The sequence below is a fragment of the Aaosphaeria arxii genome, assembly GCF_010015735.1.
Source record: "Aaosphaeria arxii CBS 175.79 unplaced genomic scaffold BU24scaffold_3, whole genome shotgun sequence".
In the NCBI taxonomy this organism is placed as follows: domain Eukaryota; kingdom Fungi; phylum Ascomycota; class Dothideomycetes; order Pleosporales; genus Aaosphaeria; species Aaosphaeria arxii.
This window is the reverse complement of record NW_022983476.1, coordinates 4,145,074-4,166,815: the sequence shown is the minus strand read 5'-3', so window position 1 is coordinate 4,166,815 and position 21,742 is coordinate 4,145,074. Positions and strand designations below refer to the sequence as shown.

Below are 21,742 nucleotides of genomic sequence, written 5' to 3'. Positions count from 1 at the left end.
AAATTTCTCGGCATCTCGAGACGTCACTGTTCCAATTTAGGCAAGCGCTTGCTTATGCGGTCTTTCAGGGGTGCTATAGGTCAAACTTCCATGTCCTTTTCTCCCTATCTACAACTGCATCCTTTCAACAGCAACCAAATCATCCAACAATCAGTAAACCTGTGATGTATGCAACTTATCACCGCCATGTTCGTTTCTGAACAACCGGACGCCGATCCTATGTTCGCCACACATACTAACTTCACATATTACGACACCCATCTGCCTCCATCTCAAGGACTTGAGAGGGTCAAATCTTGATGCCTGGAGGAGTTCATCGGTATCTTCAAATCCGCAAAGCTTCCATGGCTTCATGATTGACCATATTACCAACATATCATTCTAAGCATCGCTTACAAGCAGTCGTAAGCAATTCAAGGCAACCATTTATTCAAGCTGTATATATACCTCTATCAATTCACTACAATGAACCCCAACAATCACAATCGAAGTCCTCTTTCTTAAGAATCAAATTGAATCCAATCAAGTTCGCCATGTCTGAATCTGCAACTTCCACCATCGCTGGGAATTTCCCCACACGTGTACAGCACCTTCTCAACAAATTTTTTGAGATCGGTATGAAGATTGAGCCAGAGTCTGGCAAAGACTTCGTCGGATTGTTCACCAAGGACGGTGTTCTCAAGACGCATGAGACTGTTGTTCTACGCGGTCATGACGGTAAGTTTCAAGGACACCGACCAACCTCCACTGCGATAGCGGATGGCTACATGAATTTGCTCTTGCACAATCCATGAACATGCCTGATACTGACCAATTTCATAGAGCTTGCTACCGTGCATGCCAAACTCCATCCGGCATTGGAGTCTCGCTGGCACACTGTCTCGGGAACTTTTGTTTCGACCTCTTCGCCAGACACCGATTTTGCCGTTTTGGGTCGCTTCAATGATGTACTAAAGGATGGTAACGTGGTTGGCATGGATTTTACTGCACGCTTCATCGTTAAGGAGGAAGACGGAGTCGAGAAGCTCGGATCAGTCAGGGTTTGGACTGATCCAGCGGAAATGTTGGCTGCGTTCAAGAACGCAGAGCAGTCTCTCAACCTCAAGCATGAATAGTTCCCGAGTCGTTGGTACTTATGGACTTTCCATTTCTGCTAGTAGTACAACTACAAATGTCACCGTAGGAAAAATACGAGTTCCGCTCCTTAAACGCCCGCTCCCCGTGAGTCTCAGAATACCCGTATTATGTCATGTGCAAGGAACCTGGTTCCTTAAAACCTTTCCTCCAACCTTACTGTCATACCCGTGATGGGAATATGCTTAGTGCTCTTCTCCTTCTCGCGCTTTGCTTCGCGGTCTAGATTCCTTGCAATTGCTTCGCTTTGGATAGCACTGAGATTCTCGATACTCTGCACAATGCTTTCTTTACTGATACGACCGGGGAATAGGGCCTCCAGTTCTTGCTTTGTTGTAATGGCAAGCTGATCTTCCAGGGCATGTATAGCCTGAAATCTTAGCTCTGACAGTTCACGGTTGAATTTGTCTGAAGCTTCAACGCATGCCCTCTTCGTCGCAGCCTCGCTCTCATCAGCGCCTGCTGCCTGAGCTTTCCGTTTCTCTGCACGCAAGGCTTCCTTTTTGGCTTTGGCTGCAAGATACTTAGCCGAATGGCCAAGTGCGCTTCCTTCCTTCTTCACTACGGATGTAGTATTGAGAGGTGGAGCAGTAAAGAATAGGATTCGGCCCTGCTCATCACGCTGAAACTGCTCGCGAATTTCCGGAGGTATTTGGCTGTTTGCATGATCGCTAAGAACATACACCTCGACCGGCTGGGGGGCTTTATAACCCATGGGAGGTTGTTGCATCAACGGCTGCTGAAATGTTGGAGCAGGGCGTGAGGATGCGTATTGGGGCACCTGCGGGGGAGGCTGAGGTGTTTGGAATGGCATGATATTCTGGAAGTTCGCGGGCTGCTGAGGTGGATTTTGTGCCACATGAGGGACGGGCGACGCGGAATGTGTAGGGTAATGCGTCGAATGAGTTGGGGTGTATGCGATTTGTGCATTATGCGGTTGTGGAGTGGGTGCTGGCACAGGTGTTGCTACTGGCGCTTGGGCAATTGAATAGCTTCGCTGCGTCTCTGCACCGTACCCGTTGGGCACCTGAGGTGGGAGGGTTGGCGTAGTCATAGCCGGAGCAGGCGGGGGCTGTGGCGGAGGTGAAGGTGTGGGTTCGGGCGGTGGAGAGTCCTGAGAAACTGTTAATGCCTAGATATATACGTATTGTACAATGTGAAACTTACCTTCGGATCTCGAGGACGTCGGTGTACGGCGCCGATTTTTGGTGGAGCGTTTTCAGCACCCCACTCTGGTTTTGGAAGATCGTCGGTTTCCTTTTGGTCGTCTTTTAATAGATAGGCGATTGGGCTGGGGACCTTCTTGAGCTTCTTTGGTGCCTCAAATAGATCCATGACGTAGTCCTTATCACGAACTTCATCTGGGAGACAGCTTGCCCAGGTTTTGATCTTGTTGAGCTTGTGTTTCTCCTCATTATATCGCGCTTCACAAACATAGATCTCTTTGTCAGCCGGGAAATCGCGTGGACGACCCTTGTTGAATCGCGTGATGAACATGACAAAACATCGATCCACAACTTCGTCAATGCGATGATCGCGATATTGACCAGTTTTCACGACCTCGTTCTCCAAAAAGTGCCTGTCGAATCTGTGCACCGTCTGCTCGGGTCGATAGTACCAGCAAGCATTCACCCATCTAGCGCCGTCTGAATCTTGCCAAGTACGGTATATTTGGGCGACAACGGGCTTCGTAAGGTCATTTGGATTTTGGATATGGACCCAATCACCAACCTTCCAGAGTTCTCCGTTGTGAAGAATGCCGTTGGGCATGGGAATGCGTCCATCGTCCATTCCATAGTCAGCATCAGGCTTCTGCTTCTCTTCTTCTGCGATCCTGCGAGCTTCTTTCTGAAGGTACACAGCATCTTTGTAGATCTCACTTGTTTCTTCGTTGTACCGTTTGGCGTTCTCGAACATCAGCTCAACGTCCACCATAAAATGATCAACCGAGTTGTACTTCTTCCGCTTCAACTTCTTTTTCAGGACGTCCATTGCCATAGGCGTCTTGATTTCGGCATGGTATTCTGGCATGACAGATTTGTCAGGCACTCGCTCGAAAGCAGACACCATGAGCTTGTTCTCCGAGTTTCGCGGCTTCCTAATGCCTTTCATGATGGCCTTGATTCTTGCTTCCATTGGCGTGTCAACTCGTGGGGGTCGGCCTCGCTTCTTCCTCGCTTCAGGATCGTCTTTGCCCATATCATCTTTCGGTTTCACACCAGATTCGCGTTTGGTGATAGCTGCTGTTGATCTTGGACCTCGCCTCCTTTTGCGCTTATTCTCATCATCATCGTCGTCTTCGTCGTCCTCATCTTCCTCTTCATCATCCTCGTCCTCTTCCTCCTCTTCTTCATCAGGTGGCAGCGGGTCTTGCTCGGGGATCTCTCCTAGGTATGGTAGTGTCGCAGTCTCCTCTGTGATAAGCTTCTCTTCCACCAGTTTCTTGAGCTCCTCTTCTAACACCCTCTTCACCTCCAGCGCATCTACGTAAGCCTGTGAATCCTGTCTGTTGTAGACCTGAGCATTGTGTGGTACCAAAGCGAAGTCGCGAACAAACTCGGCAAAGTTTTTATATTCACGTTTCGCAACTTTCATTTTGATAGTGCTCAGAGCCACCGGCTCTTTGATTACTTCATAGTAATCTGGTAATTGGCGCTTGTTGACTTTTCGGTGGAAGAGGTTCGTAGGGTCATAATCACTAACAAATGGGGTCAATCTATATGGCCAAAAGCGTATGTCGGTCGCAGTTACTTACTCTTCAACCCTATGCGCATATATATTGTTCAGGACTGTAGACATACCCTTCCATTCGTCATCGGTGACAGTTGAAGGTGCGCCATCGGTTGCCGGAGGATCAGCAGCCTCTGTTGTTGGTACAGGCGTCGAGCTTGGTGCGCGTGCCGATGCCATCTTGATCAATGAACCGTATTCGAATGTACCAAGTGATTGTGCGGATGCGCGACACGGAGGCAATGCGCTTTCACTTGCGCGTCGCAAGGGCGTGTTGGAAGACGTGGATGCAGTCGCGAAAAGGCATGGTCCGAGCTTTCTGTCGGTTGAACCTGCCCTCCGTGATCGACACAGGGTGGCGCTTTCCGGCCTCGGTATCGACGTTCCGGGAGCTTCATTAACTAGCTACGACCATTTGTTCAGTGCTTTCTAATCGACATCAACCTTTGACCCCGCCATCTTTCACATTCCACAAGGTTCTATATTTGCCCTCATATAGTTCTCCGTTTTCTTCTCCCTAGACCTTTGTCGTAGATACATTCACAATCCTTCGCGACATAGTTCCGACTGTTGCCCACCGACCGACCTTCAACCAACCTATACATACCTCCGTAGCACGACATGCCGATACGAATTCGATTACGAGCTCCAAACGGGCAGCATACACTCTCGCTTGCTGATGATGCTGCTGTATCTGATCTTCTCACCCTCATAACGGAGAAAACAGAGCTGCCACTCTTCACGTTGAAGTGGGGGTTTCCTCCGCAACCACTAGATCCCTCATTATATGGCATGCCCACGAAACTAGCCGACACCGACCTCAAGCTCAACGGCGCACAGATCATAGTTATCGCACAAGAAACTGGTGATCCGAGCGAACGGGTGCAGTCGGAGGGAACAAGCGAGCAGTCGCAATCCGCGCCATTGTCTCTCAAGCGGAAACAGAACACGGAGCTGAAGGACACGCCCGACGTGCCTGTACCTTCGCGTGGTGGGACTATTGTCTTAAGAGTCATGCCAGATGACAACTCCTGCATGTTCCGAGCTTTGGGGAGTGCAGTCTTGTCCGACTCGCTAGATGGAATGACCGAGCTGCGGTCTCTCGTCGCCCAAGCAATTCAAGCAGACCCCGAAAGATTCAACGAGGCAATATTACAGAGGAAGCCCGATGAATACTGCCAGTGGATACAGTACCCCGACTCGTGGGGTGGCGGTATTGAGCTCAGCATCTTGTCTCAGGAGTTCGGTGTGGAGATCTGCAGTATCAACGTGCAAGATCAACGCGTTGACAGATTTAACGAGGGAAGTCCGCGACGCTGCATTCTGGTGTACTCTGGGATTCATTATGACACGGTTGCTTTTGTGCCTGACGGTGCTTCCACCCTTGACGCCGACTCCGACATTAAACTCTTCGATTCGAATGATGATGCAATCTTGCAAGCGGCAGTCCAACTATGCTCCGAACTTGCCAAGAAACATTACTATACAGATACACAAAAATTCGATATCAAATGCAACACCTGCGGCTGGACCGGGAATGGCGAAAGAGGTGCAGTAAAGCATGCGGAACAGACAGGTCATACAGATTTTGGTGAAGGTAACTAGGTTCTCAGCATTGTTCGACATTTTATCTATGACCTATTCATTATATATTTCAGACATATACCCAGATAGCTGCAGAGGGGGGCTTCACAATAAATCATTGGTACAGCACATAATTATACATATTTTCCTTATAGATCGGAACTAGCGTCGATCCCTCATGCCAGACACCGAATGTGTGAAGACAGATGATGAGTGCATTGATAATTGTGGTATATTTTCATTGGTATTTGAATTTCGAGTACTAACGCTTTACGCACCGAGAGACGGTGTAGACAGCTCCAATTGGATACAATGCCCATGATACTAGGTTCGCCGCTTGTAGTGCATGCATACAAAAGCAGGTAACGTAAAGCACTCCAGTGTTCAGGCGTTGTCAAGATTGGTAATCAAGCACTTCCACTGAGTGTATCCGCAAGACTGGTCCAACTCTCTTTTCTCCATGGAGCAAGCATAACACATCTCTGAGCATCAGCCACCAACCCAGTGCCCGCAAAAGCAGTTGCCAGACCGGTGGCATCTAAATCGCCCACAGGCGGTACATTCCTTCTTGCCGTTTCTCTAGCCATGATACCGGCGTAGCTCTCGTCTGTCGCTTCAGCGAGGTCTTGCCACCCTTGGTATTTCCATGGATTGAGCATGACGCTACGCTTAATCTCATTCAGAGCCTCCTGCTCGCCACCGGTTAGTATGGCTATAGCTTCGCAGATCTTCTCTACACGAGCAAGTTGGTGCGAGTCGAGGTTACGGTCCGTACGTAGGGCGGATAGATCTTCGAGAACGGCCTCGCATGTCTCAACATCATCGTCTACAACTGCCATTGCTCCTAGAAGCGTGACAATGCCAACGTGTCTTCCAGATCCTTCGACAGCAGCAAACAGCTGCTCCCGGGCGATGTCTTTCTCGTGCTCCTTGCCAGTCGCCCACAGGACTTCTGCGAGGAGGCAAATGATGTCTGGGTCTGATTGACTCTCCTCCAACGATGTGCGGAAGTAAGGTATGCTAGCATCGATATCTTGCAGGTAGTAGTGAGAAAGACCTGCGGTCAACCTGGCTGAGAGCCTGGTTTTGGCTAAAGCATTTGATGAGAGGACGGATTCGTCCTCGAAGTCCGAAAGAAGATCGATGGCAGTCTCGGCTTCTTCGACAGCAGAGGAGTAGGAGTTGGTAGCAAGCAGATTGCGTGCTAGATCAGTCTTGGCTTGTGCATAGCGTGCGAGAGCAGAAATAGCCTCAGAGGTCTCATACTCTTGCTCTGTAGTCTCACAGATGGAGTTCAAAGCTTTAATGGCAGCTTCGTGGTTACCGATCCTCTCCAAGAAGAGTGCTGCAAGGTGATTATGAGGTATATCATAAGGCGCTTGGAACCTTAATTGATGCAGCGCAAACAGGGGTTGAATAAGGTGTGTAATGTTGTTCGAAGCTGATGGCGATGATATTAGGTGGTCGAATGTTGAGACGGCGTATTGACGCTTGGTGATCAGATAGGAAGACTCCGATAACTCGAATGCATGAGTGAAGTGATTCAGTGCTTCGTTCGCATCGCCGCATAAAAGAGCGACGATACCCTCTCCTACCCAAGCCAAGGCATAATCCGGATCAGTCGATTGTGCACGGGAGAAGGCGGTATGTGCTAGCTCCTGGTCACTTTGGAGTAAATATAGTGTTCCCAAGTTCGTCCATGCCCGCACACTGCGCTCGTTCAGGTGCAGAGATCGCACAAATGCATGTTGGGCAACTTTTGGATTGAGCGTTGTGGTAATGACACCCAGTGAGTTCCAAAACTCGGAGTTTCCTGCCTCTAGCTCGATGGCACGCTTGAAGCATTTGATGGCTGCGCGCAAGAAGGTTGTCAGGCCCTGGTTTTCCTGCTCTTGTTCTAAACACACATGTGCTCGGTACTCGGTCCAGCCTAGATTGTACCAGGCCACAGCTTGAGCGTGAACATCGCCGACACAGCTAATTATTGCCCTCTTCTGGGCTAGAATAGAAGCATGGAGCACCATGGTCAATAATTCACTAGGCTTGAGGTTTGACTGATCAGCTTTTCCGATTTGTGCCAACTGTGAAGAACCGATGTCATCTAATTCGAGATGCGAATCATAATCGACCTGGGTTTCGCTGCTTGTAGGTGCCCGGAGAAGGCTCTCTACCGTTGCAAGTGAGACTGTGTTCAACTTCTCCTGTACCCATGTGAATATGGAAACAGCATCGCCGACAGCTTTCCAAAGATTGAATGCTTCGGGTTTATATTTGGTGATCGAAATCGCCACTTCGATCGCACGTTGTGCACTGGCAGAAGCTTCGCCGAAGAAACCACTGTCCACGCATCGCCAACTCTTCTCCACAAGTGTCTGCAACAATGCGATGGAAACACCAAATTCTTCTGACTTTTCGTTCAAGACTTCCTCGTAGCCTTTGATTGCCTCATCAAACTCACTCAGCTCTCGGTTGACATTGGCCAGCATGTACTTGGTAAACCAATTTGCACCTTCGCTCTTCTTCATAACGACTCCATCAGTTGGGTTTTCAGCATAGTTGAATGCACGTGACGCGGAATTGTAGCGCCCAGAATTGTGGTAACTCTCACCAAGACCAACATACGAATGATAATCGTCTGGACTGATGCGCAAGGCCGACAGGAAGGAAACGATGCTCTTCTGATACTCTTGCTTGTTCATTTGCACTACACCGAGTGCTGAGAAAGGCCAGCTCACGCCTTTCTTCTTTGAGCCTGGAGCAGGACGAACTTTGCCGGAATCCACAACTCGTTGAGATACGACCTCCACGATGTCCCATTCGCCCTGGTCTGCAAAGGATCGGGCGAGGCGTTCAGCCGCTAGTATCTCAGAGGGAGAAAGTTCAAAGGCCTTTTGAAAACACTGCCGAGCTCTTTTGCGGTCCTTGTTGTAGTCTTCATAGAATTCGCCAAGTTTTGTATACGGTGGAGCATAATTGGGATTGGCCTTGATGGCGGCGAGAAATCTCGAATATGCACCTTGTCGACTTTTCCGTGCAGTTTTGGAAGGATCCAGCTCCCACAAACACACTCCGATGCGGTACAACGTTTGCGCTCGCAATTCTCGACCGCGCTGATTTGAGGCATCCATTTGAGGGTATTCGAGGTATTCCTGTAATCGATCCAATCCGGCCTGGTAGTCGCCATTGAGAGCTTGACACCACGCCGCTTCAGCACCAATACGTCCGTTTGATAGGTCTTGGGATAGAGCTTGCTCGAGAAACTCAACCGCTTCACCATATTCTTCCTCTTCCTCTAGAATGAGACCAATTCCTATCAGAGCACTGGTAAAGTGAGGCTTCCGGTCTAATATGGAACGAAATATTTTCTTTGCTTCTGCATGATTCCGTGGCGCCTGGTAGTACACTAGAGCTGTGGCGAGCGTACTGCTCAGTGCATCCTTTACCCTAATGATGTGAATGACAATCGACAAATATAACAGCACAAAATATACCTTTGAAATGTAAGGTCAGTCTTTTTGGCCTCAGTAGCAGCAAGTTTCAGCCCTTTTCGAGTGGTCTCCACAGCAGCCTCGTATTCTTCCAATGAGAGCCAGTAGTCGCCTACCAGGCAGTGGGCGAGCGGAGAGCGTTTTGCCTCTTCCAAGCCTTCCTGATACAAATTCAGTATTCACAATCAATATTGGCGGTCGAACGTCTTACGCTCATCAGCTCCAGGCAATCTTGTTGCGAGAGGGGTGCATTTCGTGTTAGCGAAACCCCACCTTCGCTGAGATCAGGCTCATCAGGAGCTTCATCGGAAAGTGGGTATTTCGAGATTCCACTACTTAGATATCCTGTTAAGACTTTTGAGAGGCCTTTGTTTGGGAAGAACTGGACGAATTGGCGCAGAGTCTGAATATCTAGATCCAGCAGATCGTGCGCACTGTCCGCATGTGAAGCCATGCCAGTCGCGTATGCCCTTGCCGTACAGAAAACTTGGCTCTGAAACAGATGCCAAATGAAAAGTGATAAAGTAACGAGACTGATATATGGTACGCGTAAGCCGCGAAAGTTGCGGCGCTGTCGAGATGGAAGCAATGGGTTGACCGTGGGGTTGTTTGTTTGGTAGGGCTGAATTAGAGTTTTGGCACTAACGACGCAACGTCATGATCTCAGTTCCGAACACTTCAATTCCTGTCAACAACATTTCTACATCTTCATCATGGCGCCAATATAACATTCCTGCCCAGAGGCGCGCATACTTTTACGAAAATTCAGCGAGATAGAACGTAGAGACCTTCATCATGTCTACGAAAGCAGCCCTCAAAGCAGCAAAAACCGCGATCGATTCGAAGAAGTGGGATGAAGCTCGCGAGCAAGCGAACAACGTGCTCGAAAAGGACCCACAGAACTACTTCGCCAAACTCTTCCTCGGTCGCGCCTACGATGGTCTTGGGAAATTCGACGAATCCGCAAAAGCATACAGTGATGCAACAGAGATCAAGCCCGAGGAAGCACAGGCATGGCTTGGTCTGCGGGGCCTATACGAAAAGCAAGGACCTGCCAGAGTTGACGAGAATACGCGCGTAGGACTGAAACTGGCGGAAATATTCATGGAAGCCGATGATGCACACAAGGCACAGATTGCGATCGATAAACTGGTCGATCTTGCTCGAAAATATGGCACCCCGCCCGCATACGCACGCGCGCTCAAGGCTCAGCTACCAACTAGCCCCGTCTATTCTTATCTCGAGGGCCGCCTACCCAGCCCATCGCACACATACATGAGGATCGCTGAGATATACGAGAGGTCTGAAACGGAAACCATAAAGAAACAAATTGATGAGCGTAAAACTCGGCTCGGAGCGACAATAGAAGGCGTGACCACCCAGGTGAAGCAAGAGGTGTATGGCAAAAGTGAGCTCGAGGATATATATCAGGAGATCATAAACTGGACAAATGATGATGACCAGAGACGAGAGTATGAAGAAAAGCTACTCCAGATTGCCTACGAGCATCTATTAGTGCTGCCACCAGGACAGAAGGAGGAGAAGAGACAGAAGGTCATGAAATTGGCACACGATATGGTTGTTATCAAGCATCCATTCTACCTGGCCTGGCAGATCGAGCTAGAATGGCGGTCGGGTCTAGATATTGCGGTCTATTGATAGGGCGACCATGTTGATACTTCAGGTATCTCAACCATTCATAAACTAGGACGGCCGCAATGGGTCTTGAGTGTCTGGTACACTGAGAACCCTGCCACCCCGGCTCGTGTCACACATGTGACTGATATCTAAATGAAAACAAAGAAACATTAAAAATCCACCAGATGCACGCTTGTTCCATAACGCCTCGAATACCGATAGAAACTATTTATGCGTTTACAGCACCCACCACCCTCTTCTTCTCTTCGGTCGAGAAGATACTCTCGCCTTGCTTCAGGGCATGGATCAACATGGGTAGACTCTTTGCGGTGAAGTCTTGCGCTTCACGCACTTTGTTGAGATCGTCACCAAGTTCTGCGGTAATCTTTCTCAGGTAGATCGATGTGAAATCTTCGTCTGGTTGCGATGGCCGAGACTTTTGCTCTGCAGAGACATCGTGTGATGGTTCTTCGGCGTCAAGCATTGATGCATCTTCATCTACTTGAGTGACCGCATTCTTCTTCTTCCTAGCCTTCTTGATCGTTTCCTGTGGGTTGGATTCCTGCAAAGGCTTAGTGAAAGTAGGTTTAGATGGAACATTGAATATCCACATACTTCGGTCACAATAGCTTTTGTCGTCGACTTTTTGCGTTGTCTCTGCTCCACTTCGCTCTCGCTTTCTGAGGAGGATGAGACTAGAAATGCGTGGTCAGTATCGATCGGAATTATCTGTAAGTGTAATGACCATACCCTCTAGCCTGGACTTCTTCTTCCGTGAGCGCTTGCGCTTCTCTGTAACATTCGATTGATCCAGTCTCGCCATCTTTTTGTTTGTTTGTTTGTTTGATACTCGACGTGCAAAGTGAATGCGAGAATGAAATTCTCTTATCGGGAAAGCTTATCTCCACGTGATCATGTCTAGCTCCGTGAATCTCAAAGTGCATGCCATGCTCATTTGTACGCATGTCGAAGCAGCAGTTTACTTACGAGTACAAAATATCTCGATTTGGTCCAAATTAAACCTGTAACGCGTGACTCCTTTTGAAAATTATTGCTTAGGTAGGTAGGTAAAGAGAGAATAGAGAAAAATTTTCCTTATTCTACTGGTCACCAATGTACGTAGGTACCTTAATTACCTACCTAGGTACCTAGCCTATGATTTGCACTTAGCACATGCTCTAACTTTGAAGAGAAAGAGGTAAGAGCATTATTTCAAAGTGCTCGCGTCAGCCTACACCTTCCTAGGTGTTGTTCTTGACGTTTTAATCTTACGTGCAGCAGAATAATATGTCACCGACTGCTCCAATCAACTTCAAATGATGAATGCATTTATCGATAAGCCCCGCTCGGCTTCGATTGTTGTTTGGTACGACCGACGACATTGCATGCGGAAGACTCCGCAGAGTTGTTTATATCAACGCTGATGGTACTCGTAAGACAGCTGGTGCTAGCATTTTTCAAGATCAGCGACGGAAGAATTTGTTTTGATTACACCTAGACTCGGAAGGTGTAATTCTTTATTAGAGCACTCCCTCAAGGCTTGACCTTGGGACGTCATAAGAGGATCGCCATAACTACAACGGCTATGGATCCAGTGATACCGATAGTCGATTTTGATCGTTTCCTCCACGGGACCGAAGAGCAGAAACGGGAGGTAGCAAGAGGTATCGACAATGCGTTTCAGGAAGTCGGATTCGTATATCTGAAGAACCACGGCGTCGCGAAGGCACTAATTGAAGAATGCTTCGCATGGGTAGACCTCCCCCTCCGTCTTTCTCTCTATCGTAGGTGTTCCTTTACATAGCCACAGGTACTAATATAATGCAACGATCCAGTCTGAAAAATTCTTTTCCCTCCCTCTCTCTACCAAACAGCTATCCCCGCATCCACCAGGGGGCTCCCACCACCGCGGCTACTCCTCTCCTGGCCTTGAAAAGGTAACTCAAAACACCTTCGACGCCGAATCTATATCGAAAGCTCGCGAGATTCCAGACTGCAAAGAGTCATTTGAGTCCGGAAACCCTCTGGATAAGGCGCAGCCTAACATCTGGCCGCCTCCACATGTCATCCCTGGGTTCCGTGAGTTCCTGGAGGGATACTTCACGCAGTGTGGAGATCTGGTGCATAAGGTCCTGGAGTGCTTGGGGCTTGCTCTGGGAGTTGATGGACCTGGATTGGCGAAGACGCATTCGGATTCTTTGTTCCAGTTACGCTTATTGCATTATCCTGCCATCGCAGCAGAGGAGTTGAAGGGGGGAAGGAGGAGCAGGATAAATGCGCATAGCGACTTCGGGACGCTGACGCTACTTTTCCAGGACGCAGTTGGGGGGTTGGAGGTCGAAGATAGATTTCAAGAGGGCGTGTTTAGGGAGGTGGAGCCTGTGGAGGGCGCCGTGTTGGTGAATGTGGGGGATTTGATGGCGAGGTGGAGTAATGATCGGTGGAGGTCGACGGTGCATAGGGTTGGTGTGCCGAAGGCTATGGGTGACACGATGGAGGTAGTGCCGAGCAGGTATTCGATTCCGTTCTTTGCAACGGCAGATCCGGAAACGGTTATTGAGGCGTTGCCAGGGTGTTGGGGGGAGAGCAGACCGAAGAAGTATGAGACTGTCACTGCTTGGGGGTATGTGCAGATGAGGATGGCAGCCCTTTATGAGTAGGGACATTGCACAACATTGCAAGAGTCATTGTAAGGGGATAATTCTGCATTGAGTGGGGTATCAATATAAAGGAATCTGGGTTCTAACGAGTACAAATATTTTGATCTCTCACTTTGTCTCCTGAGTGACTCTTTGAAGGTATTGACGGAGGAGGGACTCAGTACTCTGCGGGTCGTCCCTCTCCTCGGAGTCCTTCCAATGGCGGTAAAATTCAAGGACCACTTCGACGGCGATGAGGGCGATGATGGCCCATTCGAGGCGGAGTCCATGCTTCTCACTAAGGGACTCCCGTAGCACGCTTGCGATCTCCTGTGCGAACCCAATTTTTTCGTTCAACACTTTGATGCGGACGCCAACATCAAGGGCACGTCCGACCTGGTCGTAGTACTCGCCAAGCCCCAATTCGTGGCGGCTGTCCCAGAAGATGTCAGGCATGGAGTCAGTGAGCTCAGAATAGAGGTTTAGTTGCGCTCGTATGCTTAATAACTCGCCTGTCTTGCGTAGGATGAAGGACCTCGTAAATGGAACGTTTTTCCGTCCAAGTGAGATGCTCTCGCCTTTCGCCAGCATCGTGGGGATTAATCGAGTGGAATCTTGATAGGCGCTGAGAAGACTTTCCAATACTGCCAGTTTGGTGGATCGGGCCAGCCCAGAAGAGAACGCGATCTTTGCCAGCACAGTATCCACCTCATGGCGTTGATCTGTTTCTTCGCTCACGTTTTCATTGGACTCGGGAATGTTGGCTTCAGCTCTTGTGCCCAGAATGATTGTATCTCCAATAATCTCACTGCTTTCGCTGGAGGGGTCCTCGAGATAGTCTAGATCTTCCGTCTCTAGGAGGTCCAGATGCGATCCTTCTGCAGCCGCCGGGAGTATCTTGTTCACCAGATGTAAAGCTTCTCTTTCTCGAACATTCCATGTTACGACCGTCCCGGAGGGGAAGATGAAGATGTCGCCCGATTGGAAATCCTTGACCTCGGACGGCCTTTCTGTTGTTGTGATGTGAATTACTTGAGGATAAAGCCCAGTCTGCAATGGATCGATTTCATATCCCTGAGCCCTGATGAGCCGGGCAGCAGCAGAGATGCTGTATTGTTCCGCAGCACAATACGCCGTCACATTCTGTTGAGAAGATGAGCGAGTTGTCACATATGATCGCACGGGAAAGTCACCACCAACCTTGGTCTCGGCATCTGGGTCTACGAATCGCTTATTCCCTTTCCCTCTTACGATCCCTCTCGATCTTTGAGCTTCAACAGCTACCCTCCTTAGCGACGACGTCTTCGCAGCATTCTTACGGGGAACTTTGCGATCCTGCGCTCGATTGTCATCTTTTGTGGGAGTTGCAGCTTCCGCCTCTTGTTTCTGGGTAAATTCGACCTTCTTCTCCCTAATTTTCGTCGACGATATTGATCGTACGGCTAGATTCGGAGCTTGCCATGCCGGACAAGTTGATCGCTTGGACAGTCGGGTGGGTCGTATCGCAGTTGGAGAAGCAAAACTCCTCTTCAAGGTGTTCGCCGCATTGATTCGCAGAAACGTCATCGCCAGCTCGACGGATATATGTACTTCGTACCCATTGAATCACGATCGAAGTCCAGAAGTTTTGGGAAGTGGAGCATCAGAAAAGATTCCGGATGCGCTACGATCGGAGCCTTGCAGGCCAGGGTCAGTTCCGAGGGCTTGGCAAACGACATCATTGGGCATCTGACGACCACACCTCTGCAAGCTCCCACGTCTCCGTCACTGACGCTTCTGGAGCTCCACTGGCGCTATTCTCTCCACAGACCGCAGCTCATGCCTCCAGCATGGCTGCGGAGTCGATCGAAGAAGAGCCCAAAGCGGCCCGCCGCGACGAACTCAAACGCCAACAAGCTACGAGCAATGGCAAGGAAGCCGCCCGGCATGTTTCAGACGATGAAGACGAGGACACTGAGGATGAGGCAGACGAAGAACCTAAACTCAAGTACACGCGACTGACAAGCAGTCTGGGGCCGGTGTATCGAAATGGGGACGCGACGAGCACCTTTTTGGTAGCTGGAGATAAGATGGTAGGACTCACGCTTCAAGAGAGCTTTCTATGAGCTTATTCCCCCGTCGCAACATACATGCTGAACTTGCAGTAGATTGTGGGCACGCATAACGGTAATATCGTACGTATCTGAAGCTCCTATGAAGCTCCGAACCCGCGCAATTGACTTGTATAGCACACCATGGCCACCCCTTCCTTCCAACCAATTCGAACATACAACGCGCATCCCTCGGCCTCGGTAACCTCCCTTTCAATATCGCCTTTCCCGCCTCCTATACCTACGGATCAAGCAAGCCTTTCCAATCAAGCAGAGCCATCAGATACACCGACAAGACAAGCGCCGACATCAGGCGGCCATCAATCATCTCCCCGCGCACTGCGGCAACCTGCAATTCCCCAGACTCCTTCCAACCAGATCTACATTGCTTCTTCATCGATTGATGGTTATGTGTGCGTATCCTCCTTGATCGATCCGAAGGACGTTACCTTGCGTAATTTTGGGCGACCAGTTCAAGCGGTTGCGCTTTCTCCAGAGTTCAAGTCTGATCGGTCATATCTATCTGGAGGCCTGGCCGGAGAGCTGATTCTGACAACCGGAGGCGCGACAGGAGTCCGACAAAATGCAAATACAAGCCATGCTTCTCAGGCGGCGCAAGGTTGGCTCGGAGCTATCGGGCTTGGTGGCAACTCAGGGAAAGATACCATTTTGCATTCTGGAGAGGGAAGCATTGGCACGATCAAGTGGTCGCTGTCTGGAAAATACGTTGTTTGGGTCAACGAGCATGGTATCCGTATCATGCGATCGAATTTACATCTGCACAGCGCCGATGCCGAATTTGCATGGAAGAGAATAGGCTTTATTGACCGACCAAACCGGAGAGCATGGGAGGATATGGCTGGTGTCTGGAAAGCTCGTGTTGAATGGGTGGATGATGAGTGTTTAGAATCAGATGAGGATTCTATCATCAGCCTGAACAGCAGCCAGGGCACGGAGAAGGCCGATTCTACTCTGCCCCATCAAAGATTAGACCAACCACAACCGGATTCCAAGAAAAAGACAAAAAGGAAAAAGAAGACGGAGAAACTTGTCATTGGCTGGGGCGATGCTGCCTGGGTGGTTCATGTAAAGCCCGGTGGAGCTGGGGTTGGTAAAGATGTTGGTGAGAGATCCGTTGGCAGCGCCGAGATCATCCATTTGTAAGTCGCCCTATCTTTTATATGGTTTTACTTATCTGACTCGATTCTAGCCTTCGATTCGACGATTGTATTGTTTCTGGCATATCGCTCTATACCCCTTCCTTACTTCTTGTTCTTGCATATCGAACGCGCGACGACGATGACAATCCCATCAACGACCCCGATACCACACCCCGACGCGGAATGCATAGGCGAGCGAACGGGCTCTCTCCAGAGCTGAAGCTGATAGATGCTGCAACATCTGATGAAGTGGAAGTGGACTCATTGACCATCAGCAGATTCGAGAGTCTTTCAGCTGCTGATTACCACCTCAATACTTTGTATGTACCGCATCCCAAAGCAATGACGCCGGCTCAAAGAAGCGCTCTTGAGGCCTTTGGGGGAGGTATATGGGACGCTGGACTGAGTGCGGCACGCATTTTCAGTTCCAGCGCGAGTGCTGTCAGTGTTCCGGTTAGCGGAGACCTTAAGGCAGCGTCATCAATTTCGTCCACTGGCGCTGGTAATGGATCAGGACTGAGTTCTTCGAAACGATCACTACCGGCTCATCCAAATGTTGCTACCGCTGGTTTGAAGGTCTTTATTCAAAGCCCTTATGATTGCGTTCTGGCCGTGAAGCGGGACCTGGCCGATCATTTTGCTTGGGAGTTAGAGCATGAGAATTATGAAGATGCATGGGAGTTGATTGAAGACCATCCAGAGATTGTTGCAACGGCCACGCAAAACTTCCCAGAATCATCTCCGACTAGCACTCCCACGAGGAAACAGGGAAGTCTGCACGAGTTCTTTGCGGACGAACATGCATCTCAGACAACCATATCGGCCCCACGAGCTAATCAGAATTCTGCGGTTGAAAAGGAAAAACGACGTATTGGTGACCTTTGGGTCCAGCAACTTGTGAATGCGGGAAATTGGGAAGAAGCCGGAAAGGTTGCTGGACGGGTGCTGGGAACATCAGCGAAATGGGAACATTGGGTGTGGAAATTCGCGCAAGCGAACCGTTTCAATGAAATCGCCCCATATCTCCCAAAGAAGCAGATGCAGCCCCCGTTGCCATCAATGGTTTACGCGGTGGTTCTTGGGCACTACATCATCAACGATCGGATACGCTTCAAACATTTGTTAGAGGATTGGGATACCGACCTCTACGATGTCAACAGCGTGCTTGAGGCAATCAAAAGCAAATTAGCTACTGGAGATGTCACTGAAGATACCGTGGAAGGTGGTGAACAGGGTCGAGACTGGAGGATCTTGCAAGATGCCTTGGCAAAACTGTACCTCGCAGACGGCCATCAACAAGACGCGCTACGGTGTTACATCCGTCTGCAGAATGCAGATGCAGCCATGTCCCTGATCCGCGAGTTCCACCTCGTGGAGTCAGTTCGAGACGACATCCCTGGATTCATCCTATTGCGCGTATCACGGGAGCAAATGGATAATGCCTCGTTGGAAGAGCTACGTGAAGCCTCTGCAGAGTCCATCAACGTCTTGGTTGATGAGGGCTGTCGTGGAATTATCCCGGCAGATGAAGTTGTAACTCAGCTCCGAGGAAAGGGGGATGCCTTCCAACCCTTTTTGTTCTTCTACCTAAAGTGCCTATGGAAGCCGGAAACCCACCAACGCAAGCAGCAGACGCCGAAAGAGCGCAGAGCAGCAGATCGTCTTGCCGCTGACGGTGTGATCATTGCTGAAGAGTTCGCCGACCTCATGGTCGAAATGTTTGCTGTGTATGATCGACAGCTTCTGATGGAGTATCTCAAGAAGTCTCAGCATTATGACCTCGGCAAAGCAACGACAATCTGTGAAGAGAGAGAGTACTACCCGGAACTTGTGTAAGTGATGTCTTTGAATACCATTGCTGTCTACTCTCTAACATTTGATAGCTACATACTGTCAAAGACAGGTCAGACAAAACGGGCGCTTTACCTTATTATTGAGAATCTATCAGATGTTTCGTTCGCCATCTCTTTTGCTAAGGAACAAGATGATCCTGATCTCTGGAACGATCTTCTTGATTACTCGATGGACAAACCACATTTCATCCGCGGCCTCCTTGAAGAGGTTGGCACGTCTATTGACCCCATTCAACTCGTCAAACGAATTCCCGAAGGGCTAGAGATTGAGGGCTTGAGAGATGGCATCGGTCGAATGGTTCGCGAATACGAGATTCAACACTCCATTTCGGAAGGCGTAGCCAAAGTTCTCCGCGGAGAAGTGGCCACAGGTATGGATACTCTTCGTGCGGGACAGAAGCGTGGTGTGAAATTCGAGGTTGTGCCCTGCGACGATGAAGATGAATCGCAGCAGTCCCACCATCTGAAAGTAGATGTTGAACCTAAGGGGGTTGATCCAGCCACAGCAGCAGCAGCAGCCACACCAAAGGACGACACTGCTGCCTCATCATACTTGGCGACGTCGTCAAATCTCCAGGCTGACCCCACTCCTGTCATCAATTTGGATTCCGATCCTGAGCCAGGTCATTGCACTGGTTGCCGTCAAGCTTTCACCCTACCCACGATGGAAGAAGAGGAGTTTACGGACGGCCCCATACCCAAATCTCGCGACACCCTTGTTGGATTTGCATGTGGACACGTTTTCCACCTCTCATGCCTGCTGCCAAAGACAAGTGCCAGTGCTAGCGTCGCTGCCACTTTACAGCAGCGTTTAGCGAACGACGCCCAATTCGGTGGAGGCTGGGGTCGAAGCGTAGGTGCAAAGGTAGCACACGCCCACGTCATAAAGAACGCCGTGGGTCGTGGCTGCGTGATATGTCGCGAACGGGAAGGTCTTGTCGAATCAACAGACACGTGAATTCGCAATCGATTAGGAGGATTTGTATATAAGGAAAGTCGGACATCTTTGGATTTCATCGTCATCGCATCACGATGATAGAACATTTCGTGGTTGTTTTAGTAGAGGTTATTTATCGGTTGTAAGGAATAGGAAGCATTCTCATAGTGGAGTTGCGCTATGCATAAGGGGCGCTGAAATCTTTGAACCTCTTTCATGTACAGTTTGCTTGATGAAGAACAGTTGTTTTGAATTTTCAGATATACTTGCAAAATACGAATCACTCCCAGTAAAGTGCTGTAGAAGATAATACATCCGTGAGACCATGTTATTCGCATCTTCCAGAGTCGATATGCTAAACGCCCATACAAATACATTTTAACCTCTTAATGACCAATGCCAGATAATTCTCGAAAACGTGTGTGCACACTGCAATTCACGAGAAAAGCCCGCCGCTAACGACCACACTTCCCGCAAACCATGCCGGCCACCAAACAAGCCAAACAACGACTTGTGTCCACAAGCCCCACACATGCCAGCCCTCTGCGGCTTGCACCAGCACCTGTCTCAGATCCATGCCGAAGAAGAAGACTGCAGCGCGAATGACGACGACGGGGTTCAGGATGGCGAGAATCACGCTGCCGATGATAGCGAAGATCTTATTCTTCGTTCCACGTATGAATGTCAGAGGTGTTGTCAAAATGCCGACGAGGAAGGATAAACTGAAGTTCAATGTGGCGAGCGCCGAGAGAAACATTCCAAGCAGCAAGAGCGAGAAACATTGGATGAGGTTGGATTCTTGAGGGGTAGGGCGCCTGAACGACTGCAGAATTGCGGCGGTGGCAAAGGGTAGGATCCCGGTCAGGCCGAGGATTGCATAAAATATCGGATCGAGGTACGACTCGTGGGTGTTATTGAAAAGGTAGAGGGGTAACAAGCCGAGGAAATGCGATATCGCAACAAAGGTTAGAGGAAGAGAGAGTCGGCGTTCTACGGTTTCGAGAGACTTAGTAGGGACGATGGCAACAGCAGAGTCTTTCTTGACCACGGTGACATCGGCTTTCTCCTTCTCCTGCTTGTCTTTGTTGCTAGTGGAGGCAGGATTGGGGGGTGTGGTGATAGACCGCCCGCTCAGAACCCACAGTGCTATTGAGGTGATTGAGAAGTTCATGGCGATCAACATAGCACTAGGTAGGTACGTGCCGATTGAGACAAAGCGATTAGCTTGGAGGAGTAGATAAAAAAAGAAACTCTGATGCAGGTGCTCTAACAGATTGTTCAAGCTCCTGAAAAGAGATTCGACTGTTCGACCGAGGCTCATTTCGTCATGCCAGCCGTCTCCCACAGTCTGAAGAGTAATCGCATCGACGTGGTAGGGAATGAAGGAACTGTGAGGTCCAGTGGCATGACCTAGTCCCTGGGAAATCATGCCTCGCAACATCGTCTGTAGACGCTCTTGGTAGCTGTCGTCGTGCTTCCACATGCGTTGTAATGTACACCCAATGCCCATCTGGCCACTGGCAATAGATACGGCGGTGTTGAATAGGTCGAGATTTGGAAGTTGTCCATTGACACCATCATACATGATGTGCAGTTTGTCGTAGCGATGGCCCCACGGCCCAGCAGGATAGTCCACAGCGACAGCACCTTGGAGAGCGCCACTCTTGATACTTAGAGGTTCGATTGTATCAGGGGAGTGTGAGTCGTGATATGCATCAACCCAAGCTTGGGAGCCGGTTGTGCTGTCACCAGGAATCAAGAATATCACGTCTTTTGACCACAGACTCCATCTCTTGAAGTAGCGAGCAAGTGATAAGACAAGAGCAACACCACTGTGGTTGATATCGCCCGCCATATTCCTCCAAGCCGCCATCATGACGACAGCCTCCGTGGCATCGGCGCGGGGGCCTTGAAGGACTGCATATACGTTTTCGTTCGATATGTTCCGGCCGGAGGCTTGGTAGGAGTATTTTTGGGTTGCCACTTTTAGATTGTTGGACTGGAATATCTCTGACAGTCTTTTCGATCGTCTGTGAAGAGTTAACGTTGTCCATTGCTCTCAAGCTTGGTGGTTTCTCCTTACTGATCAACGGAGCTCCCCGCCAAAGCAGCAACCTCTTGTCGGTATGCTCTGAAAACATTGTGTTCACTTCCAGTGAAATATGTGTGTACCTGCCCCGGTAGCAGTGCGTTTTCGGAAACGTAGGTATTACGGGAATATTCGTTGAGGGGGAGGATAAGTAGCCATACTACGCCAACTATGATGCAGAAGGCGGACAGGTAAGGTGGAATCTTGAGAATGCGGGCATCTTTGCGCAAAGCGAGGAGCGTCGCTGTTAAGATCTATTAGTACAAACAATGAAGCAGCTGTTGGACATGCAAATAACGTACCTAACAAAGCCATCTGCGCGGTCCTCCAATTCCTAGCACTACACTGTTGTTGCGGCTCTGCGGGCAATCGTGTTTGGGTCGTCGGTCATCTCGGGGGT

At 49.6% G+C, this 21,742-nt stretch overlaps 10 protein-coding genes across 10 annotated transcripts; 5 read left to right on the top strand and 5 right to left on the bottom strand.

The window, feature by feature from the left end:
* Nucleotides 1–121: 121 nt before the first annotated feature.
* Nucleotides 122–1,203, top strand: BU24DRAFT_491323 (uncharacterized protein). The gene is made up of 2 exons (XM_033533784.1): nucleotides 122–717; nucleotides 823–1,203. The coding sequence occupies exons 1-2, from the start codon at nucleotides 534–536 to the stop codon at nucleotides 1,113–1,115; spliced, it is 477 nt and encodes a 158-aa protein (XP_033386682.1). The 5' UTR covers nucleotides 122–533; the 3' UTR covers nucleotides 1,116–1,203.
* BU24DRAFT_368763 (Bromodomain-containing protein) lies at nucleotides 945–4,123 on the bottom strand. The gene is made up of 3 exons (XM_033524381.1): nucleotides 3,890–4,123; nucleotides 2,302–3,832; nucleotides 945–2,248 (listed from the first exon to the last, which is right to left on the bottom strand). The coding sequence occupies exons 1-3, from the start codon at nucleotides 4,042–4,044 to the stop codon at nucleotides 1,271–1,273; spliced, it is 2,664 nt and encodes an 887-aa protein (XP_033386681.1). The 5' UTR covers nucleotides 4,045–4,123; the 3' UTR covers nucleotides 945–1,270.
* A 136-nt stretch (nucleotides 4,124–4,259) lies between these two features.
* Nucleotides 4,260–5,617, top strand: BU24DRAFT_449806 (OTU-domain-containing protein). The gene has a single exon (XM_033530974.1). It carries the CDS (start codon nucleotides 4,486–4,488, stop codon nucleotides 5,467–5,469), a length of 984 nt encoding a protein of 327 aa, XP_033386680.1. The 5' UTR covers nucleotides 4,260–4,485; the 3' UTR covers nucleotides 5,470–5,617.
* Nucleotides 5,618–5,665: 48 nt separating this feature from the next.
* On the bottom strand, nucleotides 5,666–9,526 carry BU24DRAFT_440932 (TPR-like protein). Its single transcript, XM_033530401.1, has 3 exons — nucleotides 9,148–9,526; nucleotides 8,940–9,097; nucleotides 5,666–8,892 (listed from the first exon to the last, which is right to left on the bottom strand). The coding sequence occupies exons 1-3, from the start codon at nucleotides 9,388–9,390 to the stop codon at nucleotides 5,856–5,858; spliced, it is 3,438 nt and encodes a 1,145-aa protein (XP_033386679.1). The 5' UTR covers nucleotides 9,391–9,526; the 3' UTR covers nucleotides 5,666–5,855.
* A 97-nt stretch (nucleotides 9,527–9,623) lies between these two features.
* On the top strand, nucleotides 9,624–10,699 carry BU24DRAFT_168755 (uncharacterized protein). The gene has a single exon (XM_033521475.1). It carries the CDS (start codon nucleotides 9,732–9,734, stop codon nucleotides 10,593–10,595), a length of 864 nt encoding a protein of 287 aa, XP_033386678.1. The 5' UTR covers nucleotides 9,624–9,731; the 3' UTR covers nucleotides 10,596–10,699.
* Nucleotides 10,518–11,575, bottom strand: BU24DRAFT_421322 (uncharacterized protein). The gene is made up of 3 exons (XM_033527701.1): nucleotides 11,325–11,575; nucleotides 11,190–11,269; nucleotides 10,518–11,136 (listed from the first exon to the last, which is right to left on the bottom strand). Exons 1-3 carry the CDS (start codon nucleotides 11,395–11,397, stop codon nucleotides 10,804–10,806), a joined length of 486 nt encoding a protein of 161 aa, XP_033386677.1. The 5' UTR covers nucleotides 11,398–11,575; the 3' UTR covers nucleotides 10,518–10,803.
* Nucleotides 11,576–11,756: 181 nt separating this feature from the next.
* BU24DRAFT_368753 (Clavaminate synthase-like protein) lies at nucleotides 11,757–13,312 on the top strand. The gene is made up of 2 exons (XM_033524380.1): nucleotides 11,757–12,327; nucleotides 12,410–13,312. Exons 1-2 carry the CDS (start codon nucleotides 12,160–12,162, stop codon nucleotides 13,232–13,234), a joined length of 993 nt encoding a protein of 330 aa, XP_033386676.1. The 5' UTR covers nucleotides 11,757–12,159; the 3' UTR covers nucleotides 13,235–13,312.
* BU24DRAFT_368749 (DUF155-domain-containing protein) lies at nucleotides 13,268–14,859 on the bottom strand. The gene is made up of 2 exons (XM_033524379.1): nucleotides 14,414–14,859; nucleotides 13,268–14,356 (listed from the first exon to the last, which is right to left on the bottom strand). The coding sequence occupies exons 1-2, from the start codon at nucleotides 14,777–14,779 to the stop codon at nucleotides 13,343–13,345; spliced, it is 1,380 nt and encodes a 459-aa protein (XP_033386675.1). The 5' UTR covers nucleotides 14,780–14,859; the 3' UTR covers nucleotides 13,268–13,342.
* Nucleotides 14,860–14,972: 113 nt separating this feature from the next.
* Nucleotides 14,973–19,531, top strand: BU24DRAFT_440928 (vacuolar assembly protein-like protein). The gene is made up of 5 exons (XM_033530400.1): nucleotides 14,973–15,285; nucleotides 15,361–15,387; nucleotides 15,442–16,463; nucleotides 16,514–18,295; nucleotides 18,347–19,531. The coding sequence occupies exons 1-5, from the start codon at nucleotides 15,043–15,045 to the stop codon at nucleotides 19,272–19,274; spliced, it is 4,002 nt and encodes a 1,333-aa protein (XP_033386674.1). The 5' UTR covers nucleotides 14,973–15,042; the 3' UTR covers nucleotides 19,275–19,531.
* BU24DRAFT_491314 (Glycosylphosphatidylinositol:protein transamidase, GAA1 component) lies at nucleotides 19,482–21,716 on the bottom strand. The gene is made up of 3 exons (XM_033533783.1): nucleotides 21,645–21,716; nucleotides 21,337–21,586; nucleotides 19,482–21,283 (listed from the first exon to the last, which is right to left on the bottom strand). The coding sequence occupies exons 1-3, from the start codon at nucleotides 21,655–21,657 to the stop codon at nucleotides 19,690–19,692; spliced, it is 1,857 nt and encodes a 618-aa protein (XP_033386673.1). The 5' UTR covers nucleotides 21,658–21,716; the 3' UTR covers nucleotides 19,482–19,689.
* Nucleotides 21,717–21,742: the final 26 nt, after the last annotated feature.

Coding starts and splice junctions, on each gene's coding strand:
- BU24DRAFT_491323 (XM_033533784.1), top strand. CDS start 534: ATGTCTGAATCTGCAACTTCCACCATCGCTGGGAATTTCCCCACACGT. Junction 718..822: donor TGTTCTACGCGGTCATGACG/GTAAGTTTCAAG, acceptor CCAATTTCATAG/AGCTTGCTACCGTGCATGCC.
- BU24DRAFT_368763 (XM_033524381.1), bottom strand. CDS start 4,044: ATGGCATCGGCACGCGCACCAAGCTCGACGCCTGTACCAACAACAGAG. Junction 3,833..3,889: donor TATGCGCATAGGGTTGAAGA/GTAAGTAACTGC, acceptor CCCATTTGTTAG/TGATTATGACCCTACGAACC. Junction 2,249..2,301: donor GACGTCCTCGAGATCCGAAG/GTAAGTTTCACA, acceptor ACAGTTTCTCAG/GACTCTCCACCGCCCGAACC.
- BU24DRAFT_449806 (XM_033530974.1), top strand. CDS start 4,486: ATGCCGATACGAATTCGATTACGAGCTCCAAACGGGCAGCATACACTC.
- BU24DRAFT_440932 (XM_033530401.1), bottom strand. CDS start 9,390: ATGGCTTCACATGCGGACAGTGCGCACGATCTGCTGGATCTAGATATT. Junction 9,098..9,147: donor ATTGCCTGGAGCTGATGAGC/GTAAGACGTTCG, acceptor AATTTGTATCAG/GAAGGCTTGGAAGAGGCAAA. Junction 8,893..8,939: donor ACTGACCTTACATTTCAAAG/GTATATTTTGTG, acceptor TCACATCATTAG/GGTAAAGGATGCACTGAGCA.
- BU24DRAFT_168755 (XM_033521475.1), top strand. CDS start 9,732: ATGTCTACGAAAGCAGCCCTCAAAGCAGCAAAAACCGCGATCGATTCG.
- BU24DRAFT_421322 (XM_033527701.1), bottom strand. CDS start 11,397: ATGGCGAGACTGGATCAATCGAATGTTACAGAGAAGCGCAAGCGCTCA. Junction 11,270..11,324: donor GAAGAAGTCCAGGCTAGAGG/GTATGGTCATTA, acceptor ACGCATTTCTAG/TCTCATCCTCCTCAGAAAGC. Junction 11,137..11,189: donor CAAAAGCTATTGTGACCGAA/GTATGTGGATAT, acceptor AAGCCTTTGCAG/GAATCCAACCCACAGGAAAC.
- BU24DRAFT_368753 (XM_033524380.1), top strand. CDS start 12,160: ATGGATCCAGTGATACCGATAGTCGATTTTGATCGTTTCCTCCACGGG. Junction 12,328..12,409: donor TTGAAGAATGCTTCGCATGG/GTAGACCTCCCC, acceptor GCAACGATCCAG/TCTGAAAAATTCTTTTCCCT.
- BU24DRAFT_368749 (XM_033524379.1), bottom strand. CDS start 14,779: ATGACGTTTCTGCGAATCAATGCGGCGAACACCTTGAAGAGGAGTTTT. Junction 14,357..14,413: donor ACCCAGATGCCGAGACCAAG/GTTGGTGGTGAC, acceptor TCTTCTCAACAG/AATGTGACGGCGTATTGTGC.
- BU24DRAFT_440928 (XM_033530400.1), top strand. CDS start 15,043: ATGGCTGCGGAGTCGATCGAAGAAGAGCCCAAAGCGGCCCGCCGCGAC. Junction 15,286..15,360: donor TGGTAGCTGGAGATAAGATG/GTAGGACTCACG, acceptor AACTTGCAGTAG/ATTGTGGGCACGCATAACGG. Junction 15,388..15,441: donor GCACGCATAACGGTAATATC/GTACGTATCTGA, acceptor TGACTTGTATAG/CACACCATGGCCACCCCTTC.
- BU24DRAFT_491314 (XM_033533783.1), bottom strand. Junction 21,284..21,336: donor GCGGGGAGCTCCGTTGATCA/GTAAGGAGAAAC, acceptor AACTCTTCACAG/ACGATCGAAAAGACTGTCAG.